The sequence below is a fragment of the Delphinapterus leucas genome, chromosome X (assembly GCF_059928025.1).
Source record: "Delphinapterus leucas isolate spDelLeu-1000000601 "Yukka" chromosome X, BTC_Dleu_Yukka2, whole genome shotgun sequence".
Taxonomy (NCBI): domain Eukaryota; kingdom Metazoa; phylum Chordata; class Mammalia; order Artiodactyla; family Monodontidae; genus Delphinapterus; species Delphinapterus leucas.
Genome location: NC_143150.1, coordinates 33501497 through 33521247, shown reverse-complemented (window position 1 = coordinate 33521247; position 19751 = coordinate 33501497). Strand labels below are relative to the sequence as shown.

The window sequence follows — 19751 nt, the reverse complement described above, 5'->3', positions numbered from 1 at the left end:
ATAAAAAAAAATAATAACAAGCTCAGCAAGATTAGATAATTTGCCAAAGTCACTCAGTTAGTAGATATCTAAGTAAGGACTGGAACCAAAGTGGTTTGATTTCTGAGGTCAAAGCTCTTAACCACTATGCTATACTCTCATCCCTAAATCTTAAATGATTAGTAGGGATTTTTCAGGAATAAAAGAATGGGCATGCTCAGAAGAAGGAAAGCACAAAGGAATAAAAAAGCTCAGCCTATGTAAAAAAGAGTAGCTAGTAACGAGTGAATTGTGGCAGGTAATAAAACTTAAAGAAGTAGGTAAGGATGGCCGTGAAGTTTTTTAAAAGTCCAAATTTTATGTAATTTATAATGGGGAGCCAATAAAGAATTTTAAGCCAGGGATTTCTCTAAGGACTGTGAAACTAGAGAAAGGGGGACCATTAAGAAGTTATTACAATTGCCCAGACAAGAAAGAATGAGGGTTCCAACAAAAGCAAGGGCAGTAGATATGAAGAAGAGGTAATGAATTGGAGAAAGATGCATAATTAGCATCCTGATGACCAATAAGGTAAGAAGAAAGAAAGAAAGCAAAATCAAGGAGGATTGAGGTATAGAGCTTAGAGAACTGGGTGGGTAATACTACTACTAACTAAAATAAAGAACAGAGAGGAGGAGCAAGTTCCATGGTGGTGCGGCAGGAGGGGGAGACATATTGATTTGAAAAACATGGCATCCAGACAATTAGAAACACAGGTACAGAGAACAGGAAAAAAAAGTTATGAGGTGTAACTTTAGACCCAGGAGAACATGAGACATCTGGAATCATAAAAGCTTCAGAGAGAGTAACAAAAGATGAGACCCCTAAAAACAAGCAGAAGAAAAATCAGAAGAAAAGTTAGCCAGGAGCATCAAAAAGAAAAAAGAAGAATCAGGGAAGGAAAATGAGGCAGAAACCAAGCAAGGAGTTTTGAGAAGAAAGATGTGGTCATCACTGTCAAATGCTACACTAGATTTTGCCATTAGTAGGTACCGTTAGGCTCTAGTGAGGGGCTATTTCCATGGAGAAATGGAGGTAAAAGACAGACTGCAGTGGGTTAAGGAGTGATCGGAAACTGCAGATCTAGAAATGGCAAGTTTGGCCCTAGAAGAAAACAAAGAGATAAGGCAACAGCTGAAAGGGGAATCAGGGATAATGGTAGAGGTCTGAGCACATTTGTAAGATGGAAGGTAAAGAGAAAGGACATAGAAGACTGAACGGATAATTGATAAAGGAAAGAAACAGAGGATGATACAGTCGAGAACTTAGATAATGAGACTTGTATTATTATTACTCAACTGCTATTCTAATTTAAAATATCCATTATACATGAAAACTTAGGAAGATACTTAGTTTTGCATTACTGCACATATTTAAAGGTCCTAAAATCCAAATCAGAATATATACACAGATTTTTAAATATTCTATAAGTCCAACTTCTTACTAATTCAACTCAGCTGTCAGTTAACATTAGTTGGAATAACTGAAGTTTTATTATATCTAAATTCAAATACTACAATAAAGGCCTGTTCAGAAACACAAAGATCAGTTCATCTCTGAAGCTTATATTAATTTCACAGAAGGGACAGTACTTGTGCACAAACTCTGACTCAGAACAAATCAGGTTATTTCAGAAGCCCAGTTGGCTTCCCTATTCCGGTATAAAATTAACCATGGTCAGAGAAAATATACAAAAATATTTTCCTTGGGGTTAGCCATTAAGTTAAAATATTGTACTATATTTATGAAATCAGATATGTATTTTAAGAGTCATTATAATGTTTTATCACAAAAGTAGTGAGATACATTTGATGACAAATATATATGGCATTTAAATAAATCAAATAAGCCTTAAAACTAATTTGGTATAGTTATTCTGATGTTTTTTAACTTTATTTAGAAATGAATCATCAAATGCATTTAGAAATTTGTGTTGTCATTCTTACAAGAAATTAAAGCTACTAATTTACATTGAACATTGTCGAAAAAAGGTTAGATTTTCATACTTTGTTGTATATCTTATTCAAATGATATTAATAAATTTCTGTAAAAGATTTTTGTAAGGAACGGCACCAAAAACAGAGGAGAGCTTAAACAAGCTTTATTTGGGAACGCTCCTGGGCGAGGTTCACTGGTCCGAGAGAAAGGGGCCAGAGAAGTCGCGCCCGGGTGCGGGCACGAACAAAATTTATAGGGGCGGACGCAGGGGAGGTGCTTGCTGTGTGAAGCAGCCCTTTTTTGGTAATCTCTCGGGTGTTGTGGCAATGTCAGGTGTCGGTTGCATCAGCCACTTTGGCGGGGGTTCCGTCTGGCTCCCTGGGCCCTTCCCCGGACCTGCTGGCCTTACAATTTTTAATAAAGTAATGTATTTTCTGGAATACCTTCACTCTGAGAAATGCAGTGATTTTACTTCAGCAACAATGACATTAAATTTTATTTACTAGAATAGTAATCTACACAAGAGCAGCTGGGAGTCTAAAAGAGTTAATATAACTCTCCTACAATGATTTACTTATATAATCTGACCTAAATTACCTTCTTACTCACATACTCTGGCCAATTATGTTGAAACTTTTTAAAATTTAGTTTCAGGGGCTTACCTGAAAAACATACCTCCCAAAATCAGTCCTAGCAACTATGAAACTGGAGAGCTAGATTTCACACACACACACACACACACACACACACACACACACACACACACACACACTTTCAATAAATCTTCTAAATAACAGCATCATGAATAATTTACCATGGGACACAAACAAAGAAATCCTGTGGTTCAGTCATTTATATATGTTAGGATAAAGTTGCACAAAAGGTCTGTATGTTTCATAACAAAGCAAAGCTAAAGGAGCCATCACTGAGTGAGCTTAGCGATAATCTGATATATATCTCTAGAGTAGTATACTTTAACTATAAATCCAAATTAAGTTCAATACTATTATCTTATGAATAAGCCTTTTTATTCTTGAGATAAGTGATTAAGAGAAATTTTCTTTTTGAAAGAAAGACACTTCATAGATAATATTTTAATCATGAAAATACTGGCAAATCTGAATAACCATTTTGACTTCACTTAGAGAGCAGTATCTCAGTTTTATAATTTTTTTTTAACACCTCTGGAAAAATCTGTTGACTTTATTTTTTTACAGTGTCCTAACACTGACATCTTCTGACTATTGAGGAGAACTACATGTCTCCTTAAAACATTCCCAGTTACTGAAGCTTATCTTTGCACCTACTTTATTAACTATAGTAGAAATTAACATTTGTTGAATGATGATTATGGACTCTTCAAATATTATCTCCTTTGATCTCTTAGCAACTTAAAAAATAGCAATATTATGGAAGGTATACTTAAGCCATAAAAAATAAAATATTTATCAACAAATGATACTATTAAATCAAATAACTATTTTTTAAAGGTTCACTGAGGCTTCTATTAAGACTTTACTGAGAAGTTTACTTGAGTTACAATAAAATATTTAAAAGACAATAAAACTGTATTTATCTGAAAGTGTGTTCATTTGCTATTAGGCTATCCACAGCAGATCAACAGGCAGCATAGCATAGGTTCTCGGTTCAAGTCTTGACTCAGCTGCTTATTAGCTAAGTGGCTTGAAACATTTTACTTAGCCTCTTTGTGCCTTAATTTCCCCATCTATAAAATAGGAATGACAATAAATGCACTTACTTCTTACTAAGTGCCATGTAAGTATTTTGAAAAACAGTCAGAATTTGTATGCTTTTACTATACTAATAGATCAAATAAATATCAAATCTCTTTTATTAGTTAGAAATACTAAAATTTCTACCACATCATCAGTTATTCATCAAGTTTTATCTGTTAACAAATTTTCTTTAGTGAGTTTGTTCAAGTGCCATAAACTAAAAGAGGGGACTTACAAATTAATAAATGCCAGAATGCAAATATAACTGAAGATTTGTAAAGGGTACTGACCAGGGTTCTGCTAAGAATGTCCTTCCTTTTTGCCCTATGTCTTTTATTTCTTCATTATCTCTCATATTGACCAGGTAACATAAGGCTCATTAAAAGGATTCAGTAATTATTTGTTGAAGGAGTAAACTTATCACAGACTAAGACATATAACATTTTTGCTTTGGTCATATGATACTACTTCCAAATGTATGTTACACTCCCATAATAAGGAAACTGATCAATGTGCATAGAGACCCACTTTTACCAAACTGAGAAAAGCATGAAATATGATCGTATTTATTAGTGATATAAACTTCAAATTGCCTATAATTTAACCTAGAACTATGTATTTAGATATGTATTTATTATTAGATAAAAATTAGGTTTTGGGAAATAGAAAAGGTCCACAAAAACAATAAAATTTGCTATGCATAGAGCAGGAGCTTGGTTGCACTGAGTCAGAAATTCCAATAACAAATTCTAACTAGTATTGAAGATTACTCCAGTTCTAATGACTGGCCACTACAAATACAGCAGACCTTAATCACAAATTAGACAATATTACAATATTTACAAAGGTGTACACAATGAAATTTCATTAAAACCCTTCTAACTAGAAATTTGAGATAATTCAGATGGTCTGAGTTTTTAATTTATCTAAGATAAAATGCCATCCTAAGAAATATATTTAGGTAATAAGAAAAGAAAATGGGGGAAAATGCTTTCAGGCATTTTTAGAATCATGTAAATAGCATTTATTTACATAGAAACAGTTAAATGCTAATTGTAAAAATGTGTCAACTCTTTACTGAAACAGATCCAATGAAAGACCTTTTTTGGGCAATTCTTTTAAAATACTATTACATATTGCTACAACTAGCAGTGTAGCAAACATTTATGTTTCTTGTAAAGTATCTGGCAAATCACAATTCACACTGATCTACTCTTAATTATTTTGAATTACTGAAATTTTATGGAAATAACTGGCTCATATATGTATACCACATACATGTAGGAAATCAAGATAAAATAACACATCTACTATACCTAACTAGAGAGTTATATTCTGTCATATTAATGTAAAACAAAATGGATAAAGTCAAAACTAATAATTACAGAGTAAATTTTAAAACTTAATAAAGTACCTTGAAATATTCTTTTCTAATCTGTTTGCTCCGCCTCCTTTCTTCACTCTGCCAGATTATAGGCTGAGATTCTGGCCACTGTTGTTCATCTATTTGATCCTTTTGACTTTCTAAGGGCTGTAATAAAATAATTTCTTTTAACTAAATAAATGAGAACAAAATATTAGATATAACAGTAATTTAATTTCTTCTTACCTGCCATGTGAGGGGTGATAATGGTGAATTAACTTCATCTGCTGAGACACTAAAAAATTAAAGATGCCTTAATATGTATATCTTAAGACATAGTCAAAACACAGGATATTTATTATATTAAAATAATTACCAAAAACTAAAAGAATAATAATAATTTCTTTAGATGATCTGTATGAAACTTCAAGTGGCCTAATATACATATAATTGGGGTTCCAGGATAATATAACTCAGGTGACAGAAAAGATATTTAAAGATAAATAAAGACCACAAATTTTCAAATTTCATGAAAACAATAAGCCCACAAACTTGAGAAGCTCAATGAACTCCAAGCAAAAGAAATATGAAGAAAACTACAACAATATACATCATAATCAAATTAAAAGCAAATGATAAAGAGAAAATGTAAAAAGCAGCCAGAGAAAAAAGACACAATAGGTCCAGTGAAACGAATACTGACAACAGAGTTCTCACAGGAAACAACGCAATCCAGAAGACAGTAGAAAAACCTCTTTAAGGTACCAAAAGAAAACAAAAGTATCAACCTAGAATTTTATACTAGCAAAGATATCTTTCAAATATGAAGGTGAAATAAAGACTTTTTTTAAAATTTTGGCTGTGCTGCACAGCTTGTGGGATCTGAGTTCTCTGACCAGGGATTGAACCCAGGGCCACAGCAGTGAAAGCGCCAAGTCCTAACCACTGGATCGCCAGGGAACCCCAAAGACTTTTTTAAACATTACAGAAACTGAAAGGATTCAACATCAGACCAGCAGTAAAAGTAATGTTAAAATATCTCTTTCAGGTAGAAGGAAAATGATATACATGGAAATACAGAGCTATACAAAGGAACAAAGGGCACTGGAGATGGTAACTAAAGGGGTAAAGATAAAAGACATTATTCGGATTATTTAAATCTCTTTAAAGAAACAATTGACTATTTAGAGCCAGAATAATAACAATGTAATATGTAACACAGAAGTAAAATGTATGGCAACAATACCACAAAGGCCAGGAGGGAAGAAACAAAAGTATACTCTTGTAAGGTTCTTATAGGACATATAAAATGACATAATAGCACTTGAAGGTAGACTGTGATAAGCTAAATATTATACTTTAAACCCTAAAACAATCACTAACATAACAACAAGTTGTAGCTAAATAAGCCCACAAAGGAGATAAATAGGAATTTTAAAATTTAATTCTAAAGACAGGAGAAAAAGAGGAAAGATGGCTACAAAGAATGGATAAGATAAAAATTAAACACACAATAATACAGTAGATTTAAATCCATGAATGCCAATAGTTCCAATTAAATATTAACAATCTTAACACCACAATTAAAAGTCAGATTGTCAGGTTTGATAGAAAAGGCAGATACTACCATATGCTAACAACAAGAAACCCACTTTCTCCATAAAGACACAAATAGGTTAAAAATATAAGGAAGAAGAAAGATATATCATGTTAACACTAATCAAAAGAAAGCTGAGGTGACTATATAATATCAAAAAAGTACACTTCAGAGCAAAGAATATAACCAAGAATATTTAAAAAGTCATTTTATAATGACAAAGGTATAAATTCACCAAAAGGACATTACAATCCTAAACATTTATGCATCTAATAACAGCTTCAGAATATATGAAGGAAAAATGAAAGAACTTTAAAGAGAAAGACAACCACAATTAGTGTTGGAGATTTCAAATAGTCTTCTCTTAATAACTGATAAAACCAACATTGTAGTGCTCCCAGGTGGTGCTGGGGTGGTAAAGACAAGAAATGAACAAATAAAGAAGTATATATTGAGAATGTCAGATGGTAAAAAAGTATATATTTACAATGTCAGACGGAATTAAGTTCTGTGGAGAAAAATAAAGCAGGGTCTGGGAAAAGGGACAAAGGAGTGGAGGAGACATGCTCTTTTATATAAGTTGTTCAGGTAATCCCTTGCTGATGAAGTGAAATCTGAGCAGAAATGTGAAGACAGGGGAATAAGCCATATGGTTATCTGAGAGGAAATCATTCCAGGCAGAGGCAAAAGCTTTGAAGGGGTGGGAAATGCTTGGAGTATTGGGAGTCAGCAAGGAGGCCAGTATAACTAGAGAAGAGCTAAACAGCAGGAAGAGCGTAGCAAGAGGAATACAGTAGGGAGCCAAATGATGTAGAGGTTCACAAGTCCTTAAAGGACTCTAGTTTTTACTCTGAATGAAATGGGAGGTCATTAAAGAATTCTGAAGAATGACATGATCTGACTTACATTCTTAAAATACCAATCTGATATATTTTTTTGCAAACAGACTAAAGGAAAGCAAGGGCAGAAAGGAGACCTGTTACCAGGCTGTTATAACTGAAGTAAGAGATTGCTAGGGCTAGGGTGGTAGGCATGGAGGTGGTAAGACATGATTAGATTCTGGGCATATTTTGAAGGCAGAGTCAACAAGATTTGCTAAAGGATTAGTTATGGGGTGTGAAAGAAAATTACAAGTTAAGGATGACTCTGAGGTTTTTGAGCTGAGCAACTAGAAAGATGGAGTTGACATTTTCTGAAATGGGGAAAAAGGCAGGAAGAACAAGTTTAGAGGTACAAAGAGAAAGATTAAGAGTGTTATTTTGGAAAGTTAAGTTTCATATGCCTATTATACATCCAAGTGGAGGTGCTGAGTAGGTAACAGGTAATACAACTCTGCAGTGTGTATGTGTATGTACATACATACACACATGTACATGCAAATGTTCATGCACATATATAGAAAATTGGTTTAAAGGGGAAAATACCAAAATATTAAGACTTCTCATCTCTGGGGCGTAGGATAATAGATGATATTTATTTTTTCTTTGTGATAAAATTTTCCTATTGTTTTTAACAATAAAGCTACATTATTCTTATAATCAGGAAAAAACTAAAAGATTTTTCATTTTTTTTAAAGAAGAAATTGGTGATTGTTCTGAAAATGAGAAAAGTGGAAGAAATAATTCTGTAAAAAAAAAAAAAAAAAAAAGGCCAGGATTGAATATCACAGTTTTGAAGTTTGGGTAGCTGGGGCTTCCTCAAGAGAATGTTATAAACCTGGTGAGAAAGCTTAAGACAGAAATGAAAGGAACTGAGAAAGAAGGTAATAACAGAAAGTTCAAGGACAACAAAATATGTAAGATAAAGAATCAGTATTCAAAAAGGGAGAGAGTGGGTTAAATCCAGTTAAATGAAATTTGACAGAGATGAATGTTTCTAGACTTGGGTATGAAAAGTTATCTTATGCCTGAACTGAATTCTAAAAGCCTAAGTGAAAAATGGAAGAAGAAAGGGTAATCCCAGCAGAGATACCAGGATATAGAACACAGAGATGTGAAACTATTTTGTAATAAAGAAAGGAGTACTACTATTCCTAGCCAGAAAAGGTGCCAGTGGAACAGTACATTGGATGAGGCTCTCAAGCTAGGCAGAAATTCACTTCAATCTTGTGGGTTAAGCCAAACATTTTAAGCTTTATCCTAAAAGTTAGAAAGAACTATTAGAAGATAATAAATGGGAGTCACATAGTCAGGCTTGTGTTTTAGAACCATCACTCTTACACCACCAGTACAGAAAACAGATTTAAAGGTAGGCCAAATTCAAGAAAGGAGATATGTCTGGGGCCTGTTGCAGTGATCCAGGTGGAAAAGACGGGGGCTGAACCAACACAACCGTAATAGGAATGGAGAGATTGGGACAGACGCAAATAATGTTAAGACGCTATAGTTTTCTGTGACTGAATGGATTGGGAAGGGTGCATAAGAGAAAGGAATTTCCAATTATTCCAAAGTTGACTATATAAATAGTGGCACATTCACTCAGGCAAACTATACAAGAGAATAAAAAGATTTGGGAAAAGTAAGTTCAGTTTAGACTGTGAGGTAGTTAGGAAAACATATCAGTGAAATGTATGCATCTGGAGCAAGCAAAGTGCTCTTGTTGCCATATATTAAGACTTGGGGTTCTGGAGCCAGACAGCCTGGTTTTAAATCCTCACTGTACCATTTACTAGCTGTGTGACCTTGAACAAGCTAAGGTAATTTCTGAGCCTCAGTTTCTCACCTATAAAATGGGGATGACAATAGTAACAATAACTCATAGAGTTATTTTCTTTCATAGAGTTATTATGAGGATTAAATTACATCATACATCTAAAGCACTAAAAATGGTATACATATTAACAAGCATTCAACAAATGTTAATTCTCTCTGTGTGTTCTTCTGTACCTACGCCCTAGCCTTGGACTTTTTTACTTCCAGAGGAATGACTCAGGAGTTGAGTCTGATGCAAATTTTCAAACCACCAAAAAGAATAAATAGAAACTTTTGATGTCTTCTAGTTCTCTGGAATTCATATATGTGGATTAGACTACATATTCATATAGAAGAATTTAATAAAACCCGACTGAAAGGAAATAAAAATGACCCAAAACCGATGGGATACAACAAAAGCAGTTCTAAGAGGGTAGTTTAGAGCAATACAATCCTACCTCAAGAAACGAGAAAAATCTCAAATAAACAACCTAACCTTACACCAAAAGCAACTATAGAAAGAACAAACAAAATCCAAAGTTAGTAGAAGGAGAGAAATCATAAACATCAGAGGAGAAAAAAATGAAACAGAAATGAAGAAAATAATAGCAAAGATCAATAAAACTAAAAGCTGGTTCTTTGAGCTGGTTCTTCTTTAAACAAAATTGATAAATCTTTAGCCAGATTCATTAAGAAAAAAAGGGAGAGGACTCAAATCAGTAAAAGTGGAAATGAAAACGGAGAAGTTACAACTGACACCACAGAAATACAAATGATCGTAAGAGAGTACTACAAGCAACTATATATGCCAACAAAATGGACAACCTGAAGGAAATGGAAAAATTCTTAGAAAAGTACAACCTTCCAAGACTGAACCAAGAAGAAATAGAAAATATGAACAGACCAATCACAAGTAATGAAATTGAAACTGTGATTATAAACCTTCCAACAAACAAAAGTCCAGGACCATGGTTTCACAGGTGAATTCTATCAAACATCTAGAGAATAGTGAACACCTATCCTTCTCAAACTCTTCCAAAAAACTGCAGAGGGTGGAACACTCCCAAACTCATTCTACAAGGCTACCATCACCCTGATACCAAAACCAGACAAATATATCACACAAGAAAGAAAACTACAGGCCAATATCACTGATGAACACAGGCGCAAAAATCCTCCACAAAACACTTGCAAACAGAATCCAACAACACATTAAAAGGATCATACACCATGATCAAGTGGGATTTATTCCAGGGATGGAAGAATTCTTCAATATATGAAAATCAATCAGTGTGATACACCATATTAAAAAATTAAAGAATAAAACCATATGATCATCTCAATAGATGCAGAAAAAGCTTTTGACAAAATTCAACACCCATTTAAGATAAAAACTCTCCAGAAAGTGGGCATAGCGGGAACCTATCTCAACATAATAAAGGCCATATATGACAAACCCACAGCAAACATTATTCTCAATGGTGAAAAACTGAAAGCATTTCCTCTAAGATCAGGAACAAGGCAAGGATGTCAACTCTTCCCACTATTATTCAACATAGTTTTGGAAGTCCTAGCCATGGCAATCAGAGAAAAAGAAATGAAAGGAATCCAAATTGGAAAAGAAGAAGTAAAACTGTCACTGCAGATGACATAATACCATACATAGAAAATCCTAAAGATGCCACAAGAAAACTAGAGTTAATCAATGAATTTGGTAAAGCTGCAGGATACAAAATTAATAAACAGAAATCTCTTGCATTCCTATACACTAACAACAAAGAACAGAAAGAGAAATTAAGGAAACAATCCCATTTACCACTGCAACAAAAAGAATAAAATACCTAGGAATAAACCTACCTAAGGAGACAAAAGACGTGTATGCAGAAAACTATAAGACTGAAAGAAATCAAAGATGACACAAACAGGTGGAGAGATATACCATGTTCTTGGATTGGAAGAATCAACATTGTGGAAATGACTATAGTGCCCAAATCAATCTACAGATTCAATGCAATCCGTATCAAATTACCAACGGCATTTTTCACAGGACTGGAACAAAAAATTTTACAATTTGTATTGGAGCCACAAAAGACCCCAAACAGCCAAAGCAATATCGAGAAAGAAAAACGGAGCTGCAGGAATCAGGCTCCTGGACTTCAGACTATCCTACAAAGCTACAGTAATTAAGATAGCATGGTACTGGCACAAAAATGGAAATACAGATCAATGGAACAGGATAGAAAGCCCACAGATAAACCCATGCACATAAGGTCACCTTATTTTTGATAAAGGAGGCAAGAATATACAATGGAGAAAAGACAGTCTCTTCAATAAGTGGTGCTGGGAAAACTGGACAGGTACATGTAAAAGAATAAAATTAGAACACTCCCTAACACCATACACAAAAATAAACTCAAAATAGATTAAAGACATAAATGTAAGGCCAGACACTATAAAACTCTTAGAGGAAAACCTAGGCAGAACACTCTATGACATAAATCACAGCACAGCAAGATCCTTTTTGACCCACCTCCTAGAGAAATGGAAATAAGAACAAAAATAAACAAATGGGACCTAAGGAAACTTAAAATCTTTTGCACAGCAAAGGAAACCATAAACAAGACAAAAAGACAACCCTCAGAATGGGAGAAAATATTAGCAAATGAAGCAACTAACAAAGGATTAATCTCCAAAATATACAAGCAGCTCATGCAGCTCAATATCAAAAAAACAAACAACCCAATCCCAAAATGGGCAGAAGACCTAAACAGACATTTCTCCAAGGAAGATATACAGATTGCCAACCAACACATGAAAGGATGCTCAACATCACTAATCATTAGAGAAATGCAAATCAAAACTACAATGAGGTATCACCTCATACCAGTCAGAATGGCCATGATCAAAAAATCTACAGTAAATCCTGGAGAGGGTGTGGAGAAAAGGGAATCCTCTTGCACTGTTGGTGGGAATGTAAATTGTTACAGCCAGCCACTATGGTGAACAGTATGAATGTTCTTTAAAAGACTAAAAATAGAACTACCATATGATCCAGCAATCCCACTCCTGGGCATACCCAGAGAAAACCATAATTCAAAAAGACACATGCACCCCATTGTTCATTGAAACACTATTTACAATAGCCACATCATGGATGCAACTTAAATGCCCATCGACAGATGAATGAATAAAGATGTCATACACATATACAATGGAATATTACTCAGCCATAAAAAGGAATAAAATTGGGTCATTTGTAGAGACATGGATGGACCTAGAGAGTGTCATACAGAGTGAAGCTAGAAAGAGAAAAGCAAAGACAGTATAGCAACGCATATATGTGGCATCTAGAAATATGGTATAGATGACCTTATTTGCAAAGCAGAAATAGAGACACAGTCGTAGGGAACAAATGTATGGATACCCAGGGGGAAAGGGGTGGGGTGGGAGGAATTGGGAGACTGGGATTGACAAATATACATTATTGATACTATGTATAAAATAGACAACTGATGGGAACATACTGTATAGCACAGGGAACTCTACCTAATGCACTGAGGTAACCTAAATGGAAGGGAAGTCCAAAAGGGAGGGGATATCTGTATGTGTATGGCTGATTCATTTTGTTGTGCCTTGGAGGCTAAAACAACAGTGTAAAGCAACCATACTCCAATAAAAATTAATTAAAAAAAGAAAAAAGTGAACAATACATAGAGAATAAACGCAATCAATGATGAAGAAACACATTATTCTTGACAGTAACAGTAATACGATATATGTTTGCTAAATGGATAAATGAATCTGTCATCAAGACAAAATGCAGGTATGAGTACAAAAAGATCAAATCAGCATTTTTGGATTTGTTTAAATCAAAAGTCAATTAAACCTGTGCTGTATAACACATTTCTTTAAAAAAAAAAAGCACATTTCTTCTCTAAATTATCTAGTTATATTAAATTGATATCAATTATTCAATTAAAGCCCACATATAGGAACATTACTGTTAAAGGATCAACTTTCATTATAAAATATTAACTATAAGTACTAAGATATTTTTATACCTCTTTTCGCATTCCACAGTTTGTTTTGGCTTGTTTCTTGTGACAGAAGTTGAATGATTAAGAATCCTAGAAGTAAATCAACACATTAATTCCATAGTATATTAAAGAGAATAGTGTATATACATGATATAAAAGATGTCCATAAATAACTGCATCTGGTCCATGAAGATCTTTGCTAGAAAACAATATTTAAATGTTATTTAGATCAGATGCTCATAAGCGCACTGGCTATTATGAAGGAATGAAGTTCACCAACTCTTCCATGCATCTTCTCTTATAAACCCTTTCTCAAGGCTTGGATATCTTCAAGCCATGCTATTTCCGTGTGCATATCTAACTTTTGGCTGAGACAGAAGATAAAGAGATGCAGATTGTTTAGGTACCATCACAACTGATTTAGTTTTCCCAGGATAGCAAATGACAGGATCATGCTGATGTAATATCATTTTGCCTAATGCCAATAAAACTTAATTCAAAATGCAAAGCCAGTGCTAAAGTTCAATTCTTTAAAAAAAACTCCACAAGTTTATTAAACTTTTAATAACCAAACGAAACAGTATTCGAAGAAAACCAAAAAAAAAAAAGAAAAATAAAGAATGATAAACCACTGTATGAGAGAACTATTTGCCCATAATTGTATGTAATTCTAAGTGTTAATCTCAAAGTCAAAAGTAATGAATTATTAACTATCTTTCTTTAATATAAGTAACATATTTAAGAGTTCTTAATATTTACCCATTTACTATAGATATAAATGTTATCTTAATTTTCAATTTTAAGTTTAGTTTTATAAGGAGTAGAATATCTGCCTTTTATTCAAAATAATATCATCAGATGTCAACTATCAAAAGAATACACAGGAGAAAAGAAATTCCAAATTAAAGCTACATATTAACTATTAAAACACATAATGAAATAAATATAAGTGGGTAATTCCAGAAAGATGGTTAACATAAAGAAACCAATTTCCATTACCCCAGTTTCCTCACTAGCTTAGATCTAGTAGAGCCTCACCAGGAAGAAGTCCCAGTGAGGGGCAAAGGTCAACTATCACAAGCAAAGCAGTGTAGCTTTGCACCAAACAATTTCGAGATTACTGACACCTTTGTGTGGGCAGGCACTAAAATTGTACTGAATCCCCAAATGCAGAAGAATTTAGATAATAAATTATCTAAGACTATGAGGAAAAATTACATCATTAAAGAGTGATTTTTAAAAAAGGAAGTAAACCCTAAGAGTTCTCTTCACAAGGAAAAAATTTTTTTCTATTTCTTTAGTTCTGTATCTATATGAGATGATGGATGTTCACTAAACTGCTTGTGATAATCACTTCATGATGTATGTAAGTCAAATCATTATACCAAACACCTTAAACTTATACAATGCTGTATGTCAACTGTATCTCAATAAAACTGAAAGGGAAAAAAATCTTAATTTAAAAAGGAGATATAGCAGTGTGAAATATCCTGGGGGGCAATGTCAGGATTATTCCCTGGGAAGGGGAGGTCAAACTACAGTGCCCTTCACTGCAGTAAATTCTGAATTCTCCCCATACCATACTCACTAGTGTTGTGATTATTTATGTGTATAAGTCATATTGGAGCAGAAAGAAAAAAAGTTGAGATCTACTTACCTATAAAATATATTTTATGTACTTGAAAATTCTCCTATGAAAAATTTTGTGTATAATTGATATTTAATATTTTACTCTGTGATACTCAAAGTTAAAATGAGTATCTGTTTTATCTAAATACCTCTTCTAGATTATTAAGACACTTCCCCAATCCAGGTACCAGTACTGAGTTTTAAGTAAAAGACTATATAATTCTATATAATTCAGCTGCATCAACCTGGCCCCTTAATACTTAAGGCGTCCACAAACTCTAGATACCTTGATGCACGTCCTGCTGCTCTGGTCCTCTGGAAGAGTTTTTCACTGAATGATGCTCTATAACATAAAGGTCTCCGTCTGTATTCACATTTCACGTACATCAACCAAACCAAAAGATGGAAGAAGTAAGATGTTTTGGGAGAGGATAGGGAAGTCATTAGTAAAGCAAGCAGAAAAGAAAGAATGGATAGATTTTAAGGGTTGAGAGAACTACCTGATTAGTTATAACAAGCTAGAGATTAACATGATGCTCCTCAAATTAGAGTTCACGTGATCAGAAAAAAAAAAAAATCACATGAAAAGGTAATGTACATAATTTCTATAATTCTAAAACAAAATAATAAACTGCTCAAAATCTGATTTTGCTTTCCATGATCCTTAATTAATTATACTTCAATATAACTTTTCATAATTACTTTTTTAAATTTAGCTATATCACATAGCACTCAGAAGCACATGTTTGTACAGTAAGTAAAAATTCTCAGGACACACCTAAAAGCAAATAAAATAATTATTAAAAGTGAAGACGTAATAGAAAATACTATAGAATAAGTTAGAAGGAATGAACATGCAATGGGAACCAGTCAACTGAAGCTATTCATTGCTTGCATGTATTATAATCCTTTCTTTAGGATGATAATCAAACAAATTTTAAGAAGCCAGTTAAACATCTACTTAATCAGCCAGGTAATAAGAAAATCAGTATAAGAAGAGCAGTAGCCACTTCTCTAATGTTAACATACATAAGTAGAGTTGGTGGAAATTTGAAGAATTGGCTAAGTAATTTACAGAGCAACATTATTTTAAAATAATGATTTTTTAAGACAATAGTTTTTTATTTAGCTTCCCAAATTATAGTGAAGATAAAATTATGATTTGTGGAGATAAAATTATGATTTGTGGAACAGCTATTTTAATATAGACAAAGTCATTGATTCAGGGGGACTTCAATACACTCAAATACCAGTAGAAATAATCCAATAGTTTGACAAAGGGGATAAAGATTAGCTTTTAAAAATTTAACAGTAAACTGTCAATACAAAGTAGTTTAATCTATGCATCTCAGACAAAGAAGGGGCAGTCTTCTAAATAACTAGGCTTCAGACTTTGAACACTTATGAGTTATCTACTTGATGGTTTATTTGGTGATCCTTTTCCCCACCCTTTTTGATTATTAATTCTGTGTGATATCTTCTTGTTACTTTCCTAGGACAGTTTCATCCACCGAGTACTAGTATAAACCTTCTTTAAGAATCACAGATATTTTAAAAAACAGTACAAACTAAACAAGTGGCAAAGCTGCTCTAAGAAAATCATCACTAAGCTCAACATAAGCAATTTTTAAATTGCCTCTAATTTTGGAGTACACGCATGGCTTCTTTTAGCTGAGAGTTAACACTGCATTTACCTTTGACTAGTAGCTAGCTAAAGAGCAGTTAAATAGTAAGCATACAGTCAAAGTAGGAGTCTTAAGTGGTACTTCCTGATATACAAAGATAATCTTACCCCAGATAAACTATTTTAAATCAAGACTAACAATAAACAAGCAAAAACATTACAATGATTATGTTAAAACTTAAAAAGCAATTTTACAACTCCTGGTTGACTTGCAATTTTAAATAGCATTTCAGATTCTTCATTAATAAAGTTGGAATCTAAAACAATACAGTGTGAAAGGGAAAAACTACAACCAGAGAAGGTATACAAACTCACATCCTCTAAGGCATATATTCTTATACAAGATTACTTTTGACTTTTTGGACTCACTCAAATTTTAGTATTGTAACAGTAAACAAAAAATTTTAATTATCTACATCTAAGACATATAAGCAATAGCAACATATTTTAGAAGGAAGGATGAGATCATTTAATGGAGAAAATACTAGATTCAGCATAAAAAAATTCTGGGATCTAATTTAAATTGTCTACAGATTACAAATTTTAAAAGTAAAATGTACTCCTTACTTTATGAACAGATATTATAAAATTTCAATGCCTTCAAAAATTAGACATAGTTATAACATTAATGTCACTGCATATTAATATTTAATCCAAAAAGCTCTTATATTTGTATGCACTAACATCTGAAAAGGAGGATGAAGTAGAGAAACAGTTCAGAGAGAGAGGAATTAATTTTGTATAAATCTCAAAAAATAACAGAAATTATGTAGAGAGAACAAATTAACTAAATTAACGGTTCCTATTAGCTTTAAATTTGTTGATCTCATTTTCAAGCAATTATTTAACCAGTAACAGTATTACTGAGTACCTACTATGTACAGTGCTAGGCGCTGTTTTGTTCCGATTACAAAGCTATCACAAAAACAAGACCTATGAAACATCATTTGATGTTGTATCTAGGCTAGAAAGAATAATTTGTCAGAGGGATAGATGAAAAACTAATACAACAATAAGAGAAAATTGAAAATATAGAAATGTTATATGTGGCAATGTTAAAATCTAAAGTTATGCACTCAAATGCTATTCTTAACACAATGAGAGAAATGGATATTGTTGTGGGTTCTTATAAAATCAGTATTCTCTGTCCATAATGATAAATGCAATTTTTTCACCTGCCAGGTAGAGGAGGTAGAAACTGAACTATTTTTTAAGCTACACAGAGCAGGTGGTGGCTTGCTTCATCAAACCTCTTAAACCAATGGGGAGATCAATACTTTAATTATACTGAAGGGGGAAAACACACACAACCTCATAAGTAGCCAATTTTTTAAAAGCCCAGTTAAAAATGAATCATAGGGAAAGATTAGAAGATAAGATTCACAGAAAAGGGTGACAGAAAGTTATGGCAGAAGAAAAATGTCAATTGAGAGTGAGGATACATTAGATATAGATATAGAAGGGATAAAGATGAGTGATATTTTCTAGTATGGTTTTCAATTCTATAAATGCAGTAGCAGTGCAAAAAAAAGATACTGAGTGATTATTTTTTAAAAATAGTGGCCCCTAAAACCCCACATCTGTCATTGAATAAGTTTTAATAGTAATTATTTTTCAAAGCATCTTTGAAATGCCAGTATACTTTTGTAAGCTTCCCAAAACATGGTCATGTGATCCATAAACATTTATTGCTTTGAATAAGTAAAATGCTTAGTAGTTATCCATGTTAAGTGCACCAAAATTATTCTTTTAATTTTCTCAAAACAAAAAAATCTCAGATCTGCTTTATTATTTCAAAACTATAAATGCAGTACTCTCAGTACATGAAGATGGCAATAAAGCTGACCCTCAGCAGCACATAGAACTTTTTCTGTATTAAAAATGGACCTGCACTGATTTTACACTCATTAACACAATGTCCTCCTCATTGCCAATAACACGCATTTGGAGAAAGCCCAGCCAGAGGGAGAAATGCTCCTTGACCAAGAAACAGACTAAAGTGAACCTGTGACTCTCAAATCGTCACACTGATTTAATCAACGATTATATAATTCAGTTCAATTTTAAGGAGTTTACACATATCCCAAGTAACTCAAAATCTGATAAAAAGCACACTATATACTTGTGACACGTACTTGGAAAAAAATGCTCATAACATATTTAATGCTACTGTGAGCTAAGGTGAATATCAACAATTATTATTATTTAGCACCAGGAATAAAAAAGAGATATCAAAGCAATAATTAAATATAATGACTAGATGAGTATAAAGTATTCTGTTAATTGTATATGTAACTTTCTATTTCTCTCCTAAGAATTTCCTATTGTCTTTTAGTAGTTAGTCCCTTGAAATAGATCTTAAGATGGTCCTATTATTTACTGTTTATTTGAAAATCTTTAAATACTCAGATTTAATGATTATAAAAGTTGCCCACTTAAATCTCATTATTGAAAAAGATACCTGTTCTTCTGCTCTTGCTGCAATAACTGAGCAGCTATTTTCCTCAAATCAGTTACTTCTTTCAAACCATCATCTTCTTCCTCGGCAAGTAATTGCTCTTTCCCAAGTCTGAAAGGTGACACGAACATGGTTATCCAAAAAGTAAGGCAGATGATATTTTATGCCAGCTTCCAAATGTAGAAACCATTTTTTATTTTTAATAGCATGTGAAAGCTAAAGCCCTATAACGTCCTTGTATTTAAAATGTTAAAATAAGAAATAAAGAATATTTAAGGAATATAAAAACATATCTATCCTCTCAATAGGCAACGTGGCATACTGGTTATATTAATATAATTAATGGCTAAAAGGTAAACTGCACCACCATTTTGTAATTTCTGAAATGTGTAATGGCCATAGTAATTTAACAATGCATATTTTCCATCTTGAGTGTAATAAGGACCACAGAGCTCTATTTGGCCTATCTTTAGAGATAGAAAATGTTATGAAAATCTCTCATTTTATCAAGCCACTCTACTCTTATCAGTTTATTCATTTTGATTTTCAAAATCTCTATGTAAGATGTTTAAGTAGTAGAAATGCAAAATAGATTGACAGA

General features: G+C 33.1%; 1 protein-coding gene across 5 annotated transcripts in view; it reads right to left on the bottom strand.

Moving 5' to 3' along the window:
- LRCH2 (leucine rich repeats and calponin homology domain containing 2) overlaps window positions 1–19751 on the bottom strand; it is a 91534-nt gene that overhangs the window by 19883 nt on the left and 51900 nt on the right. For 3 of the 5 annotated variants that reach the window (XM_089904160.1, XM_022556721.3, XM_022556722.3), the window contains exons 11-14: window positions 19154–19261; window positions 13404–13469; window positions 5302–5350; window positions 5107–5223 (exon numbers count right to left, since the gene is read on the bottom strand). In XM_089904160.1, coding sequence (XP_089760286.1) covers window positions 5107–5223; window positions 5302–5350; window positions 13404–13469; window positions 19154–19261 — 340 coding nt within the window. Of the gene's footprint in view, window positions 1–5106; window positions 5224–5301; window positions 5351–13403; window positions 13470–15294; window positions 15385–19153; window positions 19262–19751 lie in introns of all 5 variants that reach the window. The other 2 variants (XM_089904158.1, XM_089904159.1) reach the window with 2 other exon arrangements.